Genomic DNA, 20,394 nt, shown 5'->3' with positions numbered 1-20,394 from the left:
TCACAAACATCCATTATTTGTATACTATTTTTCTATATTCTTCCTAATTCTTTTTGAGGCATATGAATTATTCATATTTATGTAATAAATATATAATGATGATCGGATTTCATAATGAATATAGATTAAAAATTGTATGCAGATATTAATATTATAAGGATTCACGAAACACATATTTTTATTTTCAGTGAGTGGGTATATATTGCGGCATGATCAACAGATTTCTTCATGGGTTTTTTTTTTCGAGCCTCATTATAATACCTTGTTCGTATACGATGTTGCCAGCACTGTACGTTGATATACGCATCCACATCTTCTGACTTCACTTGAACGATGATGGCACTCAGTGACTAAGACAAGATAAAAGTTGTTTTAATATAGTGTAATTGAGTCATCTTCGTTTAATATACAAGCCATCGTTAATGTCCCCGTCATCTATCACTCCAGTTCTGGTTGTCACTACAATTGACAATTATCGTGCTTGACACAATTACTATGACATAAAATGAGTGACATATCAATGATGTCTACACTTACTTGCAACATAAATATTTTAATAAATTAATTAATGGTGTGTCGACTGGTTTCCGGAATCCGAAATATATTAGTAGAAATAATTAATGTACAACACCATGTTTTATATCAATCAATTAGGAGTTCGACTAAGCTACTTCTAGGTACAATGTCACCAGAAATATAAATTAAACATAATAAGTCTATTATGGGGACACCTTCAGGGCAAAACAAAGTGTCCACTTCAAAATTAAATGTTAAAACATACCCCTTGCCCCATGTTTTTTCACAGGAAAGTGTCAGGATTTCCCTTGAATAGGTGTGCGTACCCTGAATAGATGTGTGTACCCTGAATAGGTGTGCGTACCCTGAATAGGTGTGCGTCCTCTGAATAGGTGTGTGTACCCTGAATAGGTGTGTGTACCCTGAATAGGTGCACATACCCTGAATAGGTGTGCGCGTACCCTGAATAGGTGCGCGTACCCTGAATAGGTGCGCATACCCTGAATAGGTGCGCGTACCCTGAATAGGTGCGCGTACCCTGAATAGGTGCGCGTACCCTGAATAGGTGCGCGTACCCTGAATAGGTGCGTGTACCCTGAATAGGTGCATGTACCCTGAATAGGTGCGCGTACCCTAAATAGGTGCGCGTACCCTGAATAGGTGCGTGTACCCTGAATAGGTGTGTGTACCCTGAATAGGTGCGCATACCCTGAATAGGTGTGTGTACCCTGAATAGGTGCATGTACCCTGAATAGGTGTGCGTACCCTGAATAGGTGCATGTACCCTGAATAGGTGTGCGTACCCTGAATAGGTGCGTGTACCCTGAATAGGTGTGCGTACCCTGAATAGGTGCGTGTACCCTGAAACTAATTTTGATTTTTGCAGACAGCTTAATATCCTCAATCCACTGTGCTTAACTGGTTTATGTTGGATTATATTCATCATTACAAGCTTGCTTTTGTATTTTTTTTAAATCATCTCATCATTTAAATATCAAAAATATTTATGAAAAAGGAAATGTCATGATTTGGGTATAATTTGTAGTTGAAGTCTAAAAGGAAATTTAACACTGTTGCCATCTATATGTCCAACAGTGAAAATTCAAGATGAAAGCTAGGAGCAGACTCCATGATGCATAGCAACTTTCAGTGGCTAACGGCTATGGCTAAACCCAGGGGCCTCACGGCTTAAGGGGTGCCAGAGCAGTACAATGCAACTACCCAGCATTGCAGGGCCACTTAGGAGTGCTAAAACCAGGGGCCTTTGCCCTGCAACTTTATAAAAACACCTATAGATAGTATGCTTGCCATTCTATTGGTTTATTTTGTATCATGAAACATACCATTAGGTAGTCATTGATTTGCTGTTGACAATAATAATATAATATACTGCTTATTTACTTTTTGATTGAGTGACCACGCAACATACTGTAAGTAATTTTGGTTTGTTCCATTGAACGTAAAGATCTAATCAATGGTTCTATTGCATTGCTAGCTTTTTGTGCAACCGGAAACCCACCTGTAGTATAGAAAAAACGATGGGGTATGAATTAACTTAACTCCATGAACTAACTTACGTCAAGTAACGTTTCTATAAGTTTTTGACCGGCAAGATCTGGTAAAATACAGGGAATTTGTGTGTCTTCCTGTAGTAAAACATCACTATCTAATTCTTCAACATATTTACATAATCCATCCTGAAAGAAAAAGAAAGAAAATCATACATGAAACTGAAACCCTCTTTACACTATCACTGCAACAGCGAAGTAACCCTGTGTTGCAGTTTTTATTGGTTGGTGTAAATGGGAAAATCCAACAACCACGGTGTGCTTTCTGTGAGGTGAAATGAAGCTAAATGTTTTTTGGTGTACCTATGTGTCTCCGGTGTTTAACTACACCGGAGACACGTAGGTTTCCTACTTTCTAGGATTTTTATCATATAATCTATATTGTTTTGACAACTCTTGTAACATGACCACAGTGCTGATTTTGCTATTTTCCTTTAACTGTCATAGAAATACAATGTTTATTAAGTATAACATAGACCATTCTTCTAGAGTAAAGAAATACATAATGTTATTAATCAATAATTACTCAGGTATAAAATGTGATGTCTAGACAACATTAACCGCTCAATCAAACAATTTAGACAACTTATTGTAAAAATATCTCCTTACCGGAAATATAAATTACTCTGCAATTATTCCCACAATGTAAAAACCATGATTTGAAATAAACAAATGCTTTTTCATATCTCATGCATTTAATAATGATCATATCTTTTATGTTTATTATGAATTGTAAAATCAGCTATAGAATGTCTGGAAATAAACATCTGCATCAATAAACATGATTTAGTGCAATTTAGTGGCTGGTAATTCAATGTATATTGACTATTGTGTTTTGTTAGATAAATCATGTATGATTCCACTAAAACTTTTGAGTTGTGAGGCATTTGATAAATAGGCAAACTGCCTTAAAATGTTTCGAGAAACTATTCTCATCATCAGAACAGAAAACAACGCCTAGAGTACTTATATACAAATAGGACAGGTTGTATGTAAATGAGGATGTAATTGTGTTTTGTATTTCTATTGATTTTTTTGATACTTACGCTCAGGAAAAAAAAAAAATTGTTGGGACAATAATTTTGTCTACAACAATTTTTCTACAGCTTTTTATACAAAAACGACATTAGGAATGTAAACTTTGAAAATCTAATGTGACAAAAACATGACAGCGCCCTCATTAGCTTTATAAACATAACCACACCTATGAGCCCTTACTACCAATAATATTGAAAGTCAACATGACCTATTCAAGTACAGTAAACATGTCTTATCTTTTATCCATGTACCTACAGAATACAATGTCAGCGGGTCATGATATACCAGCACCAAACTGCTGTTAAAATTGTCTACAAACATCTAAAGGTTATCTGGTTGTGTGCTGTAATAGTGCATTGCTAACAGAAGCATTTGCAAAAGTAAAGCACATTTCTATATTGCCTTTACAGACTATTGGCAGTGGAATGGCTATGAGCGTACACTGGCTAAACCCAGAGCTTAAAGGAGCCCCTGAGCAAGGCCCGGAAGGGGAAAAGGGAATTACAACATGTCAAAAAAGGCTGGGGTGCCACTTAAAGTCCCTAAACCAGTGCGTTGTTGGAAATGCCTAAGCCTCCCCATCAGTGTCACCATTTAAATGGATTGTAGTCTAATCACAGACATGTTGTAGGCGGAATTTTAGTGTCGTTTATCAACCATTTAACAAGAGGGGGGCTTTATGAACACTGGGTTAGTTCTGCCGCCTACTTTTCAAAAAAAATTACTCTTTTAAGTGCACACATGCCAAATGTGTACAACAGTAAAATCTTTACACAAGTAGGAAATAGAGGAATTTTTATTTCAACCAGAGTTTTAGTTGTTTCCTCATAGCAATACAAACTTTACAGCATCCGATGTCTCCCCACTTAAGTCTTTATAAGGTGCCATTTATATGGAGGTACTGTAATAAAATCTACTATTTGTTATTGTGTAATTCCTAACACTAACAGTAACAAGTGAAGTTTTGACAAACTCGGATAGTTGTTGCACTAGTACTCCTTTGGTTTCTCTGTTAAAACAGAATATTTTGTACAAGATGCTTTTTTTTGTATGTATGTGCATGGTTGAAACTTTATTTTAAATGTTTTAGGACCCCTTAGGGTTATCCTGATTTTCTCTGTTGTTTGTTTTTTTAACCATATTTAATGAGGGTGATCCATCCAGCAATTGCTGATCATTAGGGACCCTCAGAGGTTCACAAGACAACCATATACACAAGATGCTCTACATAATATTAGTCTTTGGGAGTGGAGTTGTAATTTTGCCCTTATCCTGACATGTGACAGGACTTGAACCCAGGACCATTGGAGTGGTAGCCAAGCATCATAACCACCAAGCCACAACTCCACTCCATGTTGTATTTGTTTCCGTATTTTTGTATTTGTTTTTTTTAATAAAGTTAATCTATCAATCAACATTTCCCCTTTCCCCCTCCCATATTTTCTGTAGAAAATAAATCTTGATAGGTCATCCACACCAGGATATTACACGTAGCATTGCTGGCTATGTCTATAACCATTAATGTATTGTTGAGTACTGTATGCTATTAAATTTAATTTAGAACAAGTTTGACAGTTGACAGACATGGGGAAACACACAAATTTGCATAATAAAAACCATGACAAATTTCCAAAAGCGGAATTTCCCAAATAATTGCGACTTCTCATACTTACTAGAACCGTAACAAAATACGACTGCACAATGTCGGGGGTCAAAGCCTCTGCACAGTTACCAAAGGGCCTGTAAAGAGTAAATAAAGCGCATTAATATTCTATTGAATAAATATTACCTATTGAGGTAGAAAGATAAAAGATATTTCGACTAGACAGAGAAAACGAACAAATATCTCACCAGTTGTATTGTATATTGTTACTGCTCTTGCAGTGTGAAATTTGGGTACAAATACAATTTTAGAATTGTCATGAACATGTATTTCTCACATATTTCGGAAATTACAGAATGAGAATAACCCATTACCATCTGTCTCATGTGAGGCTTAGCTCAGTATTCAAATTTTATACCATAGTATTTGAGTTAGTAGCACTGATCATTAATAAGTAAAATCCTAATACCTAATCTATGAGTACAGTGTTTTCAGACATAGGTAAAATCAGAGTATTGACTAAGAAAGGATTTGACCCCAGCAGCATTTTTAGGCCTTTCAGTAGCATTTTCCCATACGATCAGGCTACAAAATTCAGGGCCGTAGCCAGCATGAGGCAGACGAGGTGCTTCAATTTTCACCACCCACCCCAATTCTCCAGCAGAGATCGTCAGATTTTATATTTAAAGCATCTTTGCCTCGTCTGTTTTTAAACTCTCACTACTGCCTTGAAATTATACATTGAATGATAACTGAGGATGAGAATTATCCAGAATAATTTGAAATATATAGAATTATTCATTTTGGAAGAAAGAATAAACACATTGAGTACAATGTACTGTGCAGTACCTCAATAGTACACTAGTACTTATTCTATTAATCTTAATCACATCATATTCAGTGATAATTAATTAACCATTGTTGATGTCGAGTACTAATCTATTGAATTCTAATATTAAACTAATCACCCATAGTGACATTGAATGGGTAATTATGAATGATAATGAGATTTTGATGTTTAATTGATAATCCATCATTAGATGATATGTTCTTAAATTAATTAAACTACTTAGAAGTACAGTACTGTTAATTAGAATAAAAATAGGCCTGGCATGATTCCGAAGTCCTATAGCTACGGCCTAGGCCTTAAGCACGAAAGCTTAGGAGTACAGTACTGTTAATGTAGTAAGATAAGATAAGATAAAACTTTATTGTCATGACCACAACAAGGCGAACATGAAAATTAGAAAACGTACATGGTTAACAAGAGGGATTAAAAACTGAACTATCTTCGAAATTTTGAGTTGGATACATGTATTGAGGAGGTGCCGCATTTACGGGTATATTTTCGAGGGCCTGGTAGCACAAGTGTGGGAAAATATGGAGAGTTGGTAGCACAAGTGTGGGAAATGACAGGGTGATAATAGTAGTTTAAGTCCCTGGCTCGCCCACCCGTGTCAAAATGTCACGATTTATCACCAAATTTTGCAGGGATTTTAGCATACTAGATGCTACAAGCCCGGCCGGCTATATAAGCCCATCGCAGGACCAAGCTAAATACCTTTGAATAGAGTTTTCGCATCAGCAGATAAAAATATAATATATTTTAGGTAGTTTACCCGACACTGGATTTTTGTAAATGGTAGTTAAAGTCTGTGGTATTTTTCAGTAAAACAGGTAGCACAAGTGCCTCATGTCTTGAAGTGGCTGCTGCACACCCTCCCCCCCCCCCCCCCCCGTTTGGTTTATATACAAGTGATCCCCCCCCTCCCCACGTGCTAGTACACTAAATATTGTTCAAGTTTACTTAATATTGACATGCTATTTAACATTATTATTTTAGACTCTTTTATTAAACTACAATTCAAATACAACTTATAATATACCATACTCATAAATGTATGACATAATAATGCATGTGGATTAAAGGTTATATAAATTTTCGATATTTGATATGGATCTGATTACCATCAGAGAGGTCACTGAACTGTGTCAATTGGTCTTCTATCAATGACATTAGTTATTATCTCTGTCAGAGGCATATCATTTTCAGAAATAATATTATTTACCAGGTGTGTTGTTGAAGAAGAGTGATGTATTATGTTGTTTATGTTTTTCTGTATAGATATTCATAATGATTTTGTCTCATGTATACATACACTATTAAATATGAAATATTAATATTTATCAGGGAAAAATTATATTTAGCAATATTGTTATTGCTATTTAAACTGATTTTTAAGTCCAGAAACATAGTTTTGTATTGTATTTTTGACACAGTTTTTGAAATGTGTAGCAATAAGGTTGTTTTGTATAGCTTGCTATGCTGAACTGGCGAAATTATTCCCTTTTTATCATTTTATTTTATGGTATACATTTCATTTTGTACAACCAGACATATTAAAAGGCACAGTAATTACTTACGTTTGAAAATCTAAACATCATGTTGTGGTAATCGAAAAAAACAAAATCTAGTTACTGCAGTAAACTGCAGTATGATAATTTCACATGGTCTCTAATGCGTGGTTCCCACTAAGAGACGCAACATACAGAGTTGACCATTCACAAGCGTTGGAACACTCGAACTGTCGTCTGCCAACTTGCTTGCGTTTTGTCTATGTTTTGTGTTGCGTCTCTAGTGGAAACCATGCTTAATGCTCTGTCTACAATATCAAACTTTTTATATTACAAAAAAATGTGATGTGCGCATATATGGACATGATGATGTCATACCACTACCATATTTGGGTATATCACTACCATATTTGGGCACATCCACACTTTTTTTGTCAAACTAGTTTGATAGTGTAAACAGAGCTTAAGTAACTGATAAGTAATACTATACCTAAGGAGACAAGCTATCTGTATCAGATTTAACTCGTTACATCGGGTCAGACGCTCCTGTAACGAGACAAAACCTCCAGCGTTGGAATAATGACTCAAAAGCTGTTTCACCAATGGAGACTGTAAAGACAGAATTATGTATTATTAATAATAATAATTATTCATTTACTTTATCGTAAATAATAGTAACACTAAAACATATATGGTTAGCCTAATTTTACTGGGAAATGTCCCTTCAAAACAGAGATGTCCACTGAATATGGATATCTAAAAGCTCTACACTATCAAACTAGTTTGACAAAAAAAGTGTGATGTGCCCAAATATGGTAGTGATATGCCCAAATATGATAGTGATCACATCATCATGTCCATATATGGACACATCACATTTTTTGTCACATAAAGTTTGATAGTGTAGACAGAGCTTAAATAAAGGGAACATTTTACTGTAGTACAAAAATTATAATATTAAAAATCCCAATTATATTATTTAATTTTATTTAATGCATAATCGCAAGAAGAAAATTGAATGTCTTTTGTGCCGAGAAACGATTGGCTTCTTCAACGAAGGCTGTAAAGAAACGAGTGAGTGAGATTATTGACATACTAATTATCACTATTGATTAAATAGGTTAATGGTTATGGTGTTCTTGTCATATATACAAAATATATCAAATTACTTTTGATCATAAGGAATAACAAATAATAATAGTATTATTTGTACCATGTTAGTTAACAACGACATAGAATTATGTTTGACATTAAAATCAACGGTTGAATATATCTGCTATGACTAAAGTGCAGTCTTACTAATAAACAGTACAGGTCACTATTATTAGAAACAAAATTAGAATGGAAATGTAGGGCCTGTTTCTGCTGCATAAAAATGGTTAAAATCGTGAATAAATTAACTCCATTTTCTTTGGAGCAGAAACAGGACAAATTTGTGGTAACCGGTTAAAAGGCAGCGCAAAATAACCGGTTAAAAAGACCCATTCAATTCTGTGTTAGAACGCCATTTAACCGGTTATTGCTGGGCAACTTTTAGCCGCAACGGTTATTTTATTGACAGCTAAATGGTTAATTTGCGTTATGCAGCAGAAACACACCCCTAAAGTGCAGTATCTAATAGATAGTACAGTTCACGATTACTAAAAAACAAAATTAGAATGGAAATGTATTGAATTTGGGAACTTAATTTAACAATTTGTACACCATAGAGAAAAGCTTGACAGCTTTATTACATAGCCACATTTAGAAATGGGTTTTTCTGAGAACATTTAAGCCTACTTTAGTTACAACACTGAGAGGAAACATCCTCAATAAACGCACATTAAATACAATCCACACTTCTCATCTGAAAAAAATGACCATATTATAATCAAAGACCTAGAATCATTAAACAGTTAATAATAAACTCACAAACATAAAAATTGAATGCTTAGCAACAATCTCCTTAAAACTTAAATTACGCCAATGTGACGTAATAAGTAAGTAGACAGATCATAATTGTATGGGTAAACTATTAATTGTCAAGCACTTTTTAAAAGGGCAATTTCTTTCCAGGTTTTAAAGGTTTCTATTTGTCATTAATTATAAATTCCTTGTTTGCCTCATTGTGTCACCGGCAGCCAACTACGGTGCCGTCTGTTCGCGACACTGGCTCAGTGTGTGTACTAGTACACCGGGGTAACCCCTACTCGGTGGCTCAAAGATGTACTAGGTTCATTAAAGTGCTTCTATGTACATTGGACCTAAGGTTTATAGTACTTATGCGAGAAGACTTGTTCTACAGCCAGAACCATGGAGCCTCAGACCCTTGCCGATGTTATGGCTATGGATTAGGATTCCACTGTCTTAACCGCTCGGCCACTCACTCACTCAAAACCACTCGAACTATGGCCAAGGAGAACTTTGAACGGGTGCCAACATTATGGCTGTAGTTTAAATCATCTTCACAGATCAGTCTATTGGCTCAACTACTATCTAATTATTATACCTTTACTTGTAAACTAAATAATCTTTAAATAGGACACTAATATATTAGGTAAGTTGATACCTTTTTAGTTTAATTAGCAACTCTTGTTCTAATATCATACATGGCTTCTGATTGAGGCTAATTTCTATGGGAGGCTATTAGAGCAAAAACTATACTCATGACAAACCAGATTGCAAAAACAATCCAAATCATAAATTTATATTGCTGTCTATATTTCTAATTCCAACAAGAACTGAAAACAATTATTACACTGGGATATAAATTTCTTAATTTTTTTATTCTCAATAATCCATTTTCCCCTGTTCACATTTGTAATTTAGACTTATTCTACACACTGTTGGAACCACTTAACGTCTACTCCAAAGGACATGGAAATTCAAGTAAATCATACACATGCGTCATCTCACTATACAATGCATTAATGCAAGATTTTAAAATAGCACAGCAGTACTCAATTACTGTAGACTTGCATCATAACATATTCCCACATAATGAGCAATGGTAATCATTTAGCCATCAATTTTAATCTGTACACAAATCAAAAATTGGTTCAGATTTTTCCCAAAGACAATTTCATAGTAATTGACATAATTATTCTTGTTCATATGAAAAAACACACTTGAGAATTCAGAAACAAATTATTGCCATGGCGATCACAAAGCACTAATTCAGTATGAGCTCAGCTAATCTGTGAATGAACTTTAAGCTGAATTAGGACTTTTTTAATGAATTTTTTTTGTTTGTAGATAGAAGGAGCTACAGTTTTTTTAAAACTCCAACACAGCTGAAAATGTGATTCAAAATGGAGAGGGACTATCGAATATGGCTGCCTTAATTGGCCAATCAGATGCCCCCGCCGTTGAATTCATGTCCCTACACATATGCCACCATGTTAAGCTCTGTCTATACTATCAAACTTTATGTGACAAAAAAATGTGATTTGCCCATATGGACATGATGATGATCTCTACCATATTTGGGCATATTTCTACCATATTTGGACACATCACACTTTTTTGTCAAACTAGTTTAATAGTGTATAGACAGAGCTTTACAGCGTGATGAGCATTTTACTGTGTTTACTACGATACTGATATAGCAAAAATGTAAGAATTTTATTAAGAAATAACTCACTCTATTGGCATTAAATTAGTAAATTTGATAAAAACTATACTGTATGATATATATAAAATATATGGCATAGACAGGTCTCAAAATCTTGCCTCACCCTCTAGTCCAATATTACTCACCATTACCCTGTAACATATAGGCAGGGAGTTAATATTAATCATTTAATTTTTACTAAAAGCAGTACTATTGCATGTGGTTTTGATGATCGGTTACCGATTCTAGGGACCTAGGTTCAAATTTTGTCTGATGTCAGAAATTGTTTCTAATAACGGTTTTGATAATTTACTGATCCCAGGGTGTTACTCTTGTTATATTGTACTGTGTATTGTGATATTTTGTATATTTTGTAAGATCATTTTAATTCCGACCTTTTTAATTGAATTGCCCTGTGTGGGACGATTAAAGAATTTTGAATTGAATTGAAATTGGATTCAAATCCTGTTCGATTTTTTTTAATGACAAATCTTCATTTACCTATTAGAGTTTCTTGCACGTTTGTATTATGAATGTACGGTATTGTCCTCTGTATATTGGGAACACTCATTAAATTCACCTTTGGCAATCCTTGACAATACGTCGCCTACAAAAATGGAATAATACTAAAGGATGTCTGTTTAAAATTGCATGTAAATTGGTCTGCAACATTAATCAAGTATTAAGCTCTATAGTGATCTCGCAACTCGGTAAAATGTTAACTAGCTTGGAGGTGTCTATACACCACACACACTATGGTCATAACATTCGTCATCATTGCGCTTAATGTAGATAGAGGTCATCAGTCACTTGAATCGTAATTCCATTGAGCCCTACATCGCATCCAAGGTATGTCTGCAGATATTGTCTGAGGTTTATTTTTATGTCATTGCAAAAGATGTACAGTAATTAATAGACCAGACAATTTACAAAAAGTAATTATGGACTTGAAATGACAAGATTTCCTAGAGGTATTAACACTAAAGACAAGATAATATATCATGTTATATTACACCTAAAGTCATTTGGTTGGAGGATTGTTGGTCACATGATATTCAATAAATACTCTAAAGAACCCAAACGACATCAGGGGTATATTTTTTTGTTATGCGGGTGCACATTTGTACAATGTACAATGTTTCTTGCAAAGGTTAAACAAACTTACAAAGAAATCTGCCAATGCGCTGAAGTTATATTACACCTAAAGTATTATCCTTGTCATTTGGTTGGAGGATTGTTGGTCACATGATATTCAATAAATACTCTAATGAACCCAAAAGGAGTGTATTTTTGTTATGTGGGTGCACATTTGTACAATGTAAAAGGTTAAACAAACTTACAATGAAATCTGCCAATCCACTGAAGAAAATATAAATTTAAAAAATTATAAAATAAAAAGTCTTTCTGAAAAATGAGTAATAACTATAATTACTATTTTTTAATTTATCATTTTTATGCGATATACTGTAGTTTTGTTAAATCTGAATATGCAATTTGTTTTTATGAAGAAAAAATGATAAAATATTATTTTAAAAGAACCTAAAGCCTTGTCTACACTATAAAAATGTGCTCATATATGGACATGATGATCACTACCATATTTGGAAATATCACTACCATATTTGGGCACATCACACTTTTTTTGTCAAACTAGTTTGATGTAGACAGTGTAGACAGAGTTTAATAACCTGTGTTCAAACACAAAAATTACAATGATGATCATATCACTACTGATGAATAATTAATCTACCTTTTTTTTGTCAAACTAGTTTGATAGTGTAGACAGAGCTTTACATCCATTTCATGGAGATGATTTATTTTGATAGATAATGATCTTATTGTTCAGATTTCAAACCCTTCATGTTCTAATGAACATCGAAACAAAGAAACTATACAAAGGGATGAACAATAAGCTAGATTATACTTTTTAGGACAATGATTCCATAATTTAAATTTATTTAGGGAATGAATGAGACTGATTAGCTATTGTGTTACATATTTTCATTCACAATAATCAGTTTCTAGTTTATGTTATTTGTGGCCTTCTAGATCCAGATTATTTTTTTTATTTTATTGAAAACATGTTTTTCTTTTTTTTAATGTAAAGCATATAGCAGCTTTACACATTATGCACTAAACAAGTCAAAATTATTATTAATATTATTACATGGATACTTTTCACTCCATGACTTATTTCACAAAAGGGGAAAAAAGCTGAAAGCTAGGCTAGCCTAGGCCTATATACCATTACTTCCGCTGCTAGTATCTAGTTGAAAAGGGCATTATTTCAGGCAAAAAGAAGGTTCGTTGGCTTGAAAAACATTAGGGCTCTAAGGGTTAGGCTATACCCCTCTTAATATCTCCTCAACATTAAAATATAAACAAAAGCATCAAGACTTGACACATGTCACCTTGATACAAAGTTGCCTTGTCCTTTTATAAATTGATTATATTGTGATATACCTAATTGATTCATGAATAATTCATGAGGCAAATACAACCATAATCATTCACTTAATAATTAATATTAGTATATCATAACATAAATAATGTCAAGAAATAGAGTACAACTTAATTAAATTACAGGAAGAATGGCACCTATTACCTATCACATCAAAAATTGCCTATTATTAATTATATAAGAATCAAAACCAAAAGAAAATGTAATACATAGACTCTTGTTTAGGGACCAGCCTATCATATTCAATAACGTAAGAAATCCGGTGGTGGACTCAAACCTAGAATTATGATTTAATTAAAGTAAAAAATGTCAATACAGCAGTTGAGACGATGTACAGTATGTAAAAGGATTCTTGTTTAGGAACCAGCCTATCATATCATATTCAATAAAATAAGAAAATTTGTGGTAGACTCGAACCTAGAGTTATGGTTTACTGTAAGTGTAAGTAAAAATTTTCAATACAGCAGTTGAGACGATGTACAGTCAGTATGTAAAGGAGTCTTCTATAGGGACCAGCCTATCATTATATCATATTCAATCAAGTAAAAAAATATGTGATAGATTCAAATCTAGAATTATGGTTTAAGTAAAAAATTTCAATACAGAAGATAAAACGAAAAATTAAACTATTTCCTCGTAGATGAGAGACATGTGCACAAAATGCGATTTTGGATTAGAATCAATTCTGAACCAGGAAATAAAGGAAACAATACTACTATATGATAATCGACACAGAAGGCAAGTTCAAAATTAAAACAAAAGGCCTTTTGTAATGTAATCCTACTATGGGCACTTTCTATTTAAAATGAAAGAACGGATTTAATACCATATTTTTACAATAGTCTCCCAATAAAGAAAAAAAAAAACCTTTTAAAATATAGAATGAGATTCAGGTTAATAAACTCAATTGATTTTAGATCCCAATCTCCCAAACCAAAGAGGTTTATGTGGAGAATTTTGCAATGTAAAACTTTGACCTCATTGTTGTTGTTACATTTGATATAGGAATGATTTTTTTTGCAAGGAGAAATGCAAAACCAGACCTCTGTGGGAACCGTGGTTTCTATTTGTGTGAAATTTAATTAGGTGATCATTTAGAATAAAATGATCACCTATTGTTATTGTATAAAATCTTTATTATTATTTTTTTTTTTTTATTGGTTATCCGCAACTTGTAAAGTTGCGGATAACCCTTGTGATTGTAAATATCTTTTTCATCTTCTTTGTTATTCTTCTTTCTTTCCCGGATTTTTGTGACCAGCATATCTCTATTGCTTGTGAACGTAACTTTGTATAACTTTGTCAAAAGATTGACCTGTAGCTGTAGATGTGCAAGAAACTTCGTTATATGACGTTAGAGTCGCGCAGCGTAAGTTACGCGCGATTTTATGAATTTCAATGATTGATCATAGATTATAAACCAAAAGTCATTTTGTATTGACACTTGGTGAAAATTTAAGTCATATCAAGGGCAAACTTTCTATAGATTAAAAATGGCATGTTTCACAAAAAGTTACGCGCGCACGCGCATTTAACATTTCAAAATGCGCAAAATTAATTTCTAATCAACTTTCTACGCTGATCATGACATTTTGAGCATGTCAAAAATTCCCACGCGCGCGAAAAAATTTACGCGTAAGGTGCGCACGGAGCATGAAAATCATGTGTTTTTTTCTTGAATTATGATTTTACAGCCTTTCTTAGTCATTTTAAAAAAGATTTACATCATTTCAAATTAAAATGACGTCATACGAACATGTTGATTTAGACCATTTGCGCGCGTTTTTGTTTAAAAAGTTACAAAATATTGTCAAAATAATGCCTATTTTAAATCTATTATAGCTCTTCAGGATCGAAGGTGACCCCCAATTTTTTTAACTTATTATGCAAGAAGATAAATTGTAGAAATGATTTCATGCAGAATTTTCACCTCTCGGATGTTATGACGTCATCGTATGGCCACACGCATGTAAAATATAGGATTTTTATCTCTTTCGTTATTGCTCATCACATTCAACAGAGCGCATCTCGCTTATACGTATTCCATTTCCCCCGAGATTTTATTATTGACTACGTCAATCAACTATCTTTCGCATGAGTTAAAAATATTTTAATTTTTATGACGTCATCATGTCTAAAAATGTAAATAACGTAGGGCACTTATTTTTATCATTACAGTAAATTTTAATCTGTTATAGCTCGTCAGAATAAAAAGTGATAATCATGATTAAAACGTTTTCTGGAAGCTATTGGATTGTAGATACGAATTCATGTAAATATTTTGCCAATCAGATGTTGTGACGTCATCATATGGCCAGTTTAATTCAAAAAGTCATATTTTCATCTCTTGCGTAAAAGTTCATTGCATTTAAACGAGAGCGCATCTCACTTTTACGTGCCCAAAATTCTTCAAATTTGTATTAATGTAATTATTTAGATAATCAGCTTCTAAAATAGTTATGTTTATATGTCAATTTGATGACATCATCGTGTTAATAATTGGATTTAAAAGATGGGTCTCGTAATTTCGTCTATGCTACACTGTATAACATATACAGTGTATTCTGTAAATACTGTAATATGCTGTATGCTACAAAATAGGTACAATTCAGCACTGTAAACATATTTATTTCATGTCATAGGATGGCATAGTAATTGTCGAGGTTCATAGTTTAAAGTATCTGCATGTTGCATTTGCGCGGATAACCCGAACTCGTCAAAGTGACGAGTTCAAATCTAGTTATTTTTTTTCTTTTTATTGTTTCTGTACACTATTTTGTGTAACAATTATCTCAAAAAGTTTAATGTCAATGATTACAAAAATTTCAGAATATCTTTCAAATAATACAACTTAATCCTAATAAGCTTTCCAGCGTGATCACTCATCCGTGACGACATTTATACGCCATTTTGCGAAATCACATTATCAATCATATCTCCATAATTCATTATCACATATTAATGAAATTCACTACACGTAAACTTCAGATCAAGGGTAAAAATATTAGCAAATAAAAACGCACGCGCACGTAGGTTCATGCGCGTGATATCGCGCGTTAAAAATTTAAAACGCCCAAAATTAAGTTTTGATCAATTTAGAGCATGAATTAGGCCATTTGCGTGTTTCAAAAAATTACTGCGCAAAAATGCGTTTTTGCGCGCGCGATACTTAAAAAGCGTAAAAAATATGAATTTTTTTTACAAATCTCATTCTACTCACCATCCTTAGTACATTCACCAAATTTGAGTCAGTTCCGACTTAAAATAACGCTATACGAGCACGTTAAAAATGACAAAATGCGCACATTTATTTTACAAAAGTTCTGAAAATGGTGAAAAATAGGTCTTTTTTAAAATGAAAATAATTCTTCAGAATGCAAGATGACCCCCGATTTTTTTAACTTATTCTGGAAGCCATTGAGTTGTAGATATGAATTCATGTACACACTTTACGTACAAAATGTTTTGACGTCATCAAATGGCCACTTGAATTTAAAAATTAGGATTTGTTATCTTTTTGTGTAGATTATCACATTCAACAGAGCGCATCTTGGTTATGTGTGCTCGAATTTCGCACAACTTTCAGTATGTGCTTGCTTAATTAATTATCTTTATCATGAGTTGACACTATCTTCATTTTAATGACGTCATCACGCGTAAAAACTTGAATAACGTAGGCAGTGTAATTTCACCTTCGCAGTAAATTTGAATATCTTACAGCTCTTCAGAATTAAAGGTTACCTTGATGATTATAATTTATTATGAAAGCTGATGAAATGTAGATATTAATTCATATAAAAATTAAGCCTATCAGATGTTGTGACGTTAACATATGGCCAGTTGAAGTGAAAAAGTAGTTTTTTCATATTTTTCGTCAAAGTTATACACAATTCAAAGAGCGCGCACAGCGCTTCTACGTGCCAAATTTTTTTCCAAATCTTATATTTTTTTGCTCAATTAATTATCTTTCGAAATTGTCATCTTAAAGTTTAGTTTGATAACGTCATCATGCCAAAAAATTAGAACATGTGTGTCCCGTAATTTCACCTATGCTACACTGTATATAGATATACAGTATATACTGTACATATTGTATATGGCATATAGGCACAACTCAGCACTATAAGCATATAATAGGATGGCATACATCAACATTTTCCGATCGTATGTTAACGTACGTGCATGTTTAAAAAAAATTAATTTCAGTAAAATGATAAAAATGATCACCTATAATTCGTCAAAGTGACGAATTAAATTCTAGTTTTAGATTTGTGTTTATCTGTGTTTTATTCTCTGTGCAGCTATTGAGTCTAATAGTCATTCTCTTTGCGCAGAATGTTCTACAGTAATCAACAGCTATAATAGAAAACAAAATATTAATACAAAAATTATAATTAAAAATACAAAAGCTTTAATCTAAAGAAATTTCAAATAGATAATTTCTTTGAAATACTTAATTTTATTTGATTAAAATTATTAACGATATTCGATGGAATGGCAATAATAAGGAGATTACCATAGTCTGGCTACTGCCTACACAGTAGACTCATTCATAATACTTGACAAGTCTCTCTCATAACACATTTAATGTCAATAACCTAATCACATTATAAGTTCATAGTTCATACGCTTTCGGAATAACATCTGCATGATACAAACAGCAAGTCGTTGACATCTCAGCTGATAATTGTAACAGTCAAACTGTTTGCAATGAATTACAGCACAAAGCTACAATAAAACTCTAAAATAAATATGAATAAGGAGTGATCATAGCTAGTAACCAAGTCTTAACTGGGTCATTGTAAACAATCAAATAATGTAATCATAAACACTGTTAGAAAACAGCATTCAAGGCAGTAACCAGTGTCGTAACATCTATAAACACTCGTTAAACCCAGGGGCCCCAGAGTTTCAGGGTTTGAGGGCCCCTTAGGAGTGCTAAACAAGGGCCCTTTCAACCTGTGTTACGCCACTGGCAGCTAACCCTAATAGAGCTAAACAAATAAGGGTTGCACATGAGGAAATAAAGATACCCTGAGTTGTCTGAGCTGTGTTAAATATAGTCTGGGTGGAAGGCTTTAAAATAATCTTTAGGCTAGCTGGGTGGAGACTTTGAAGGAAGTATAGGTGCCCATCTCTGCCCAGCACAATTCACATCCGTGATGTCCTTTGTGCCTTGCCCTTTCGATGGTACTATACAGACACTATACATTTACACTGAAAAGACTCATTCTACCACCAGACCCATGGAGCGAGTGAGTCTCAAACCCTTGTTATGTTATGGCTACGTAATTAGGTTTCCACTGTCTTAACCGCTCAGCCACTCACTCGGCCAATTGGTTGATCAATGTGGCTCTCCAGCATTTACGATCATCACATATACACATGGTAGACTGTTTGTACCATCAATAAAGTTGAAGCATCAAATGGCTAAAAAAAATTGGTTTTATAGCACCAAGTAACCATGATAAATAGTATTGCACTTAAAGTATATTACAAAGGATCATAGACAGATACATTTATCACGACCCCGAATCCATAACTAGGCCAGTTCACAGACATAGTACATATCGATAATAAATAGTGTTAATGGTTTAGGATACATAACTATAAACTTCTATATGTTAGCACTGTTGTATAATAGAACTAACCCATTGTACTTCATTTTGGTATCAGACGACACGATTGGGAATTTTTCAAAGAATATCCCATTAAGGGACCATTATAATGTGCTTATTATTATTACTTCATAAAATTACACATCATAAAAGCATACATTACCCTAGTTGACTACATAAGCTGATTTAATACAGTTCAATGGTATCAGCTTACAAAATGTAGAAATTTATTTTTAATTCCAAAGGGACTAATGAAATGAGCTTACCATATTATTAAATAACCTCAAAATTGTTATATCCTAAAGTAGTAATAGTATAGAATCTGGCGGAAATGTCACTAATCACTTAAGCTTGGTTCCCACTAGGACGCAATGCAAGGACGTAGACGCAATGCAATTGAGTTGACCAATGACAAGCGACAATCGAATAAATCCATCGCTTGTGATTGGTCAAATCCCTTACGTTGCGTTGTTGTGTTGCGTCTCTAGTGGGAGCCAAGCATTATCCTACAGTTACTGTCAAATAATACACGGTAGATAAATTTGGTATAAACATACAAGTGTTTCTTATCAAAGGCTCATAGTATAATGCCATGTTGCGCTGAAACACCGGTACTCGTCAGATCACCGAAGTTAGTGCATGTTAATTTGGTTTGACAGTATTAAAAAAAGAGTAGAGGATCGTCTCACAGTGTTCTGGTAGACACTGCACTGCTGGCTGGCATGGGTTTGTAGAGGGCCTAATCCGAATTTCCTCAGGTTTCAGTCAAGCTTTTTCTTTAACTCGCCCAAGTCAGAGATGTTATTCTCAACCGATGGACAAATCTTTTAACTTTCGTTTAGAACTTAATTAATTCCTCCATGGTTAAACTAAACTATTTTGTAAATCTCATAAAAAAATTATAAAAACAGTTGCTCACTGGTTCGTGCGTTTGCTAGGCTCGCAATAATCTCGTAACCGCATATTAAAAGATGCATATTTATTATCTCCATCAGGATTCTTACTTACCTTTTTATACCCAGAAGAGGTAGCCTTGGAAAAACTGTGGATGCTGAAAATAAAATAAGAAAACAAAGTGTAATTTAAAATTTATATCAAAATACATAAAACTTGTAGTATACAAATGTTAATACAATAACACATTTTCATTTTATATACCTTTTTAAATATATTTTCTAAACATTTATAACCATTTTTAAAACAACATTTTTTTTCATGAAGTTTTGTATTTCAATATATTTCTCTTACAGTTTGACACCAAAGAATTTTTGTTACTTCTATACATTATGATTATGATGAAAATTTCAATATCAACATTTTTGTATTTAATTCCTAATTTTCACTATCATTTTATTTGTGGAAAAACACAAAATAAAAGGATTTAGCTGTTAGTACTCTGTCTGATGGTGGTGGTGTTAATTTATTTGTTTACAACGAATTGGTAGATGCATTTCATGGGAAATAATTCATGTTTCCTTAGTAATTGGAAATGTCATTATATGTAATACGTGTTTACATCAACGAGAAATGTGCTATAATGAGTATTACGAATGTTTTGTCTGCAGCATGGTTCAAATGTAATCTACATGTACTAAAACATAAAGTACTTTGGAGAGATGTTTGACAGCAATATGCGGCACAGA

At 33.5% G+C, this 20,394-nt stretch overlaps 1 protein-coding gene across 1 annotated transcript in view; it reads right to left on the bottom strand.

Moving 5' to 3' along the window:
• LOC144848367 (uncharacterized) overlaps window positions 1-20,394 on the bottom strand; it is a 55,666-nt gene that overhangs the window by 2,792 nt on the left and 32,480 nt on the right. Inside the window, exons 5-9 of the mRNA XM_078705093.1 lie at window positions 19,760-19,802; window positions 7,571-7,689; window positions 4,796-4,862; window positions 2,094-2,213; window positions 262-350 (exon numbers count right to left, since the gene is read on the bottom strand). Coding sequence (XP_078561219.1) covers window positions 262-350; window positions 2,094-2,213; window positions 4,796-4,862; window positions 7,571-7,689; window positions 19,760-19,802 — 438 coding nt within the window. The remainder of the gene's footprint in view (window positions 1-261; window positions 351-2,093; window positions 2,214-4,795; window positions 4,863-7,570; window positions 7,690-19,759; window positions 19,803-20,394) is intronic.

Source organism: Antedon bifida, chromosome 1, assembly GCF_963402885.1.
Source record: "Antedon bifida chromosome 1, ecAntBifi1.1, whole genome shotgun sequence".
Taxonomy (NCBI): domain Eukaryota; kingdom Metazoa; phylum Echinodermata; class Crinoidea; order Comatulida; family Antedonidae; genus Antedon; species Antedon bifida.
This window is presented reverse-complemented; position numbering and strand designations above follow the sequence as displayed.